Source organism: Rhagoletis zephyria, unplaced genomic scaffold (genome assembly GCF_001687245.7).
Source record: "Rhagoletis zephyria isolate East Lansing unplaced genomic scaffold, Rhagoletis_zephyria_1.1 Rzeph_scaffold_00920, whole genome shotgun sequence".
Classification (NCBI taxonomy): Eukaryota; Metazoa; Arthropoda; class Insecta; order Diptera; family Tephritidae; genus Rhagoletis; species Rhagoletis zephyria.
Genome location: NW_016158004.1, coordinates 135,519 through 141,712, shown reverse-complemented (window position 1 = coordinate 141,712; position 6,194 = coordinate 135,519). Strand labels below are relative to the sequence as shown.

The following is a 6,194-nucleotide window of genomic DNA, read 5'->3' as shown; positions in this document are numbered from 1 at the left end:
TCGAGTATTAAGATCAGGTTTCTATTAGTATAACTTTGTTCATGGGTTTGCGTAATTTTTTTGTGGTGAAAGTCTAAAACCAAGAAAAGAAAACGCGAAAGCCGACGAGCAAAATGTAAAAAATAAATCCTCCTGTATGTATATATACTCGAAAAAGTTATGCTAACACTTTTTTCATGTATTTAGGTAGACAATTTTATATGGGCAAACGTACGTTTACGAGATAAATGCCTAAAAGCAGGTATAACTAAAATAGCGCTCTCAGGGATTTCTGTTACAATACTTCTGTAAATTTCATGCTCCAAGTGTTCGAGCATTGGTATAGCGCTGAAGACAAATGCTCAGGATATAATACAAAAATGCATATTTACTTGATTTCACATAGTAATATTATCATTGTTAAAAGAGAACAAGTTTGTATTAGGTAATAATTAAATAATGCAACCTTATGTGCTGCTTTGACGAGTGGAAAAACCAAAATAAATAATTATATTTGTATGTGTGTTTAAAAGAGTTGGATTATTTTGTGAGTGTAAGCAGTTTCAAAACCAAAGAGTAGTTGCAACATTAAAAAGTACCTGAAACACATTTTCATTTAACAACTAAAATAGCAAATATGAGCAAAATATGTACTTTCTTCAATTTTCTTCTGTTGCCAACTTTCTGAAAAACGTGAATTCACCGCGATGCGATACAGAAACAAAAAGACAGCGACAGCGCGCAGAGGGTTTTGAGCAATAATATAAATTTGTATCAAACAACGCATTAAATAGTCATTTTAGTATACTTTTGCTGTTTACTTATTCAAGTAAATGCATGTATTAGTTTTTCTTTAAGAAATTTCTCTAAAATTTGCAACTTTTTTTTTATGATTTCTAAAGATTACTTTATTTTTGCCAAAGAGCAACCTTGCGTACAGAAAATTGTGTTGTACTTAAAACTTCACCACTATAAACTTGGTCCTTATAAAGGACTTTCACCACAGTTTGTTTACTGGATATACTGAGGTCAACATAATCAGCTGTATCAAAACCATTTGGTGAGTGGTCAACAATTTTAAAGTGTGTTTTTCATTGTTGTTTTTTTTTTTGGGAAAAAATTTATAAAAATAAAATATATTGTGCGTAAAATTTTAATAATCAGTGAAAATAAAAAAACGGTGGTTTCGTTGTTGTTGTTAGCGATTGTAATGCACATTGTAAGTTTTTCATGTTTTTTTGATTAAATTCATTACTTTTCAATTATTTTGTTTTAACTTATTTGAAATCAACTTATGCGGCCAAAAGAATTAGAAATTTAATTTCAACAATAGAAAAAAGAAAATTATATTACTTATATTTTCATCGCTTTATTTTAGAAATGCCACGCCCGCGAAGAAATGATATTGGTCGTCGGTCGCGTAGAACGCAAAATAGATCAAATGAAAGGCAAAATCAATCACAAGAAGAGCGAGAAATTCAAAACCAAAATCAAAGGGAACGTATGGCCAGATCACGTTCAGGCCATTCACCTGAAGAACGTATACAACGTAATGAGCACGATAGATTAAGAATGCAAGCGCATCGTGCAGCAAGAAATGTTAATGAAAATGCACAAAGACGACAACAAGCAGCACGAATCAATGTTAATATTGATTTGAACGGTGCTGGATTTCAATATAACAATGCCATTGATTATAGTTTGCATAAATTTGTGGTTATTGGCGCAATGGACAAAATATGTCAATATTGTAATGCAGTGAAATTTAAAACTGAACCTCCTGGAATGTGTTGTACTTCTGGGAAAGTACGACTACCAGAATTACAATATCCACCAGAACCATTAGCTTCACTGCTTTCTGGCTCAACACCTCAATCAAATCATTTTTTGGATCACATTCAAATGTACAATTCATGTTTTCAAATGACGTCTTTTGGTGCGACGAATATAATAAGAGATAATTTTATGCCGACCTTCAAGGTAATTTCGGCATCAAGCATTTCAAATGAAAATTTTGAAATAGACAATCTATCATCTGAATATTTTGGCTCTACATTACAGATACAAGGGCAAATTTACCACAAAATCGGTTCCTTGCTGCCATTCCCAGATGCTAACTATCAATTTTTGCAAATTTATTTCCTTGGCAATAATCAAAATGAAGTCGATACACGTTGTGCATTTTTTAAAAGTGCCAGAAGATTGATAATTGAAGAATTGCAAGCAATATTTCATGAACATAACGAATTGGTTACTACGTTTAAGACAGCACTTGATCAAATGCAATCTGATGATCATAAAATTGTGATTAGAGCTGACAGAAGACCGATCGGTGAACACGAACGAAGATTTAATGCACCGCTTAATAATGAAATTGCTATTGTGATTGTTGGTGAAGAATTTCAATCACGTGATATTGTATTGCGCCGAAGAAATAATCAATTACAACGTGTATGCGAAACGCATCGCTGTTATGACGCACTACAATATCCAATTTTATTTTGTCGAGGCGAAGATGGATACTCTGTCAATATAAAAATGGTTGATCCAGCAAATCCACGTGAGTTTTTGGATTAATGATGATTTTCAATAATTTTCTGTGTCATGTTTTATCATTCTATTTGCTTTGCTTTTTTTTCAGAACGTGAAGTAAATAAAAACGTAAGCGCCATGAACTATTATGCATATAGAATTATGATACGACAAAACCAGGAAAATCATATTTTGAAAGCCCGAAAACTATTTCATCAATATATCGTAGATATGTATGCAAAGATAGAAACAGAACGTTTGAATTTCATTCGATTTAATCAAAGGAAGTTGCGCTCAGAAGAGTATATCCATCTCAGAGATGCGATCAATAATGACAGAAATGTAAACAATATTGGACAAATGGTAATTTTACCATCGACCTACACAGGGAGCCCCCGTCATATGCATGAGTACGCACAAGATGCCATATGTTATGTTCGTTGTTATGGTCGGCCTGATTTATTTATAACATTCACGTGCAATCCAAAATGGGAAGAAATTAAGAAATATTTGTATCCCGGACAATCTTCTACTGATCGCCATGATATCACTGCAAGAATATTTCGACAAAAACTCAAGTCACTTATGGATTTTATTGTCAAATATAAAGTTTACGGAGAAGTTAGATGCTGGATGTACTCTGTCGAGTGGCAAAAGAGAGGTTTGCCACACGCGCATATTTTAATATGGTTAGTGGACAAAATTACAACCGATCAAATAGATGATGTAATCTCAGCTGAGATTCCGGATCAGACAATTGATCCAGATTTATTTGATGTTGTCACTAAAAATATGATACATGGCCCGTGTGGTGTGATAAATGTCAATTCACCATGTATGCAAGATGGCAAATGTACGAAACGATACCCTAGAGCACTCATTTCTGAAACAATTACTGGAAATGATGGATACCCTCTATATCGTCGACGTTCAACACAGGATAACGGCAAATCAATAACTTTACAAGTGAATCGTCAAGATTTTGAAATTGATAATAGATGGGTAGTTCCCTATTCGCCATTGCTATCGAAAGCGTACAAAGCTCATATCAATGTAGAATATTGTAATTCGGTCAAATCGATTAAATACATTTGCAAGTATATTAACAAAGGCAGTGACATGGCTGTTTTTGGAGTTGCAGAGAACCGAAATGATGAAATAACTCAATACCAAATGGGCAGGTACATTAGTAGTAACGAGGCAGTTTGGCGAATTTTGTCTTTCCCCATTCATGACCGTAGTCCAGCTGTTATTCATTTAGCAGTTCATTTGGAAAATGGACAGCGTGTGTATTTTACTGTTGATAATGCTCAGGCAATTGTAGAGCGACCGCCATCAACCACATTAATTTCTTTTTTTAAATTATGTGAAAGAGATCAATTTGCTAAAACACTGCTTTATGCACAAGTACCAACATATTACACATGGAATGTAAGTTCAAAGACATGGGAAAGACGTAAAAGAGGAAAACCTGTTGATGGTTATCCTGGTGTTTTTGAAAGTGACGCCATAGGACGACTTTATACAGTGCATCCTAGCCAGGCTGAATGTTTTTATTTGCGTCTTTTATTAATTAATGTTCGTGGACCAACGTCTTTTTTGAATTTGAAAAGAGTTAATGGGCGCCTCTGTCAAACTTACCGGCGAGCATGTGAAGAATTGCATCTACTTGAAGATGATAATCATTGGGATGCAACACTTGCAGATGCATCCGCAACAGGTACACCGCATCAAATACGGACATTATTTTCAATTATTGTTGCAACATGTTTTCCATCTGATCCATTGCAACTGTGGCAAAGTTATCGTGATTATATGACCGAAGATATCTTGAATAGAATGCGTCGTATTTCTGCAAATCAGGAATTACTCATTACACTGGAAATGTATAACGAGGCATTGATTATTATTGAAGATATGTGCTTAGCAGTTGCAAATAAATTATTGTCACAATTAGGTTTACCACCTCCTAATCGAGCAATGCATGACGTATTTAATCAAGATATACAACGTGAACAACAATACGATATAAATGATCTTAACACATTTATAAATTTGAATCTGCCGAAATTGAATATAGAACAAAAACATGCATATGACACTATAATGCAAGCTATACAAAACAAAAGTGGAGGAATGTTTTTTTTAGATGCGCCAGGTGGCACCGGTAAAACGTTTTTGATTTCGTTGTTATTAGCGACTGTAAGATCACAAAACAATATAGCATTAGCGCTTGCATCGTCTGGAATAGCTGCTACATTATTAGATGGTGGCCGTACAGCGCATTCCGCACTTAAATTACCATTGAATATGCAAATTAATGAAAATCCAACATGTAACATTTCAAAAAATTCTGGAATGGGAAGAGTTTTGCAACAATGCAAATTAATTGTGTGGGATGAATGTACAATGGCACATAAAAAATCAGTGGAAGCATTGGATAGAACTTTGAAAGATTTACGTAATAATCAAGAAATATTTGGTGGCGCTTTAATATTATTGTCTGGTGATTTTCGTCAAACTTTGCCAGTAATTCCCCGTTCAACACCAGCAGATGAATTAAAAGCATGTTTAAAGACATCCCATTTATGGAGGCACGTAAAAACTTTGACTTTGAAAACAAATCTGCGAGTTTATTTGCAAAATTATGCATCGGCTGACGAATTTTCAAGACAACTTCTGAAGATAGGAAATGGACAAATTCCTATTGATGCTGCTACTGGCTTAATCACTTTGCCAGATAATTTTTGTAATTTCGCACACACAAAACAAGAATTAGTTTCAAGTGTTTTTCCAAATATTGCGCAAAATTATCAAAATCACAATTGGTTAGCTGAAAGAGCAATACTGGCTGCGAAAAATAAGGATGTTGGTCAATTGAATGCGAATATTTTAAATGATGTGCCTGGTGAGATTGTAACATTTAAATCAATTGATACAGTTATAAATCAAGATGACGCTGTAAATTATCCAACAGAATTTTTAAATTCCTTGGATTTCCTGGACTGCCGGCTCATCGCTTACAATTGAAAGTTGGTGCACCAATTATTTTACTTAGAAATTTAAATCAGCCACGATTGTGTAACGGAACAAGATTAGCAGTCAAAAAGGTCATGAATAATCTTATTGAAGCAACAATTTTAAAAGGAAAATTCAAAGGTGAAGACGTATTGATTCCGCGTATTCCACTGATTCCACCAGATTTAGCTTTTGACTTCAAAAGATTGCAATTTCCAATACGTCTTGCATTTGCAATGACAATAAACAAAGCACAAGGACAATCGCTGGAATTATGCGGAATTGACTTAGAATATCCATGCTTCTCCCACGGACAATTATATGTATCATGTTCACGTGTAGGAAAGCCATCAGTTCTGTTTATTTATACCACAACTCAGGGCAAAACAAAAAATGTAGTTTACGAAAAGGCTTTGCGTTAGTTTAAGTTTAAAATTAACATTAATTTTATATTGTAAAAAAAGAATAAATACACATAGAGTGAATTTAAATCGAGTGTTCATTATTCATTTCTAATTTTGATATGCCTAGCGAAACAGGCAGAGGGACCGCTAGTTTGATATATAACTCAATTCTATAGCTACTCCAGATCGCCCTAACTAAGTCGTATGACTGAGCAATTATACATAGATACGTTGAGAGTGAGTCAAGGAAATGTTTAAACG

The 6,194-nt window shown here is 34.1% G+C and overlaps 1 protein-coding gene across 1 annotated transcript; it reads left to right on the top strand.

Moving 5' to 3' along the window:
* The first annotated feature begins 1,136 nt into the window (after positions 1–1,136).
* Positions 1,137–5,541, top strand: LOC108362062 (uncharacterized). Its single transcript, XM_017614896.1, has 3 exons — positions 1,137–1,959; positions 2,041–2,539; positions 2,621–5,541. Exons 1-3 carry the CDS (start codon positions 1,360–1,362, stop codon positions 5,539–5,541), a joined length of 4,020 nt encoding a protein of 1,339 aa, XP_017470385.1. The 5' UTR covers positions 1,137–1,359.
* The last annotated feature ends 653 nt before the right edge of the window (positions 5,542–6,194 follow it).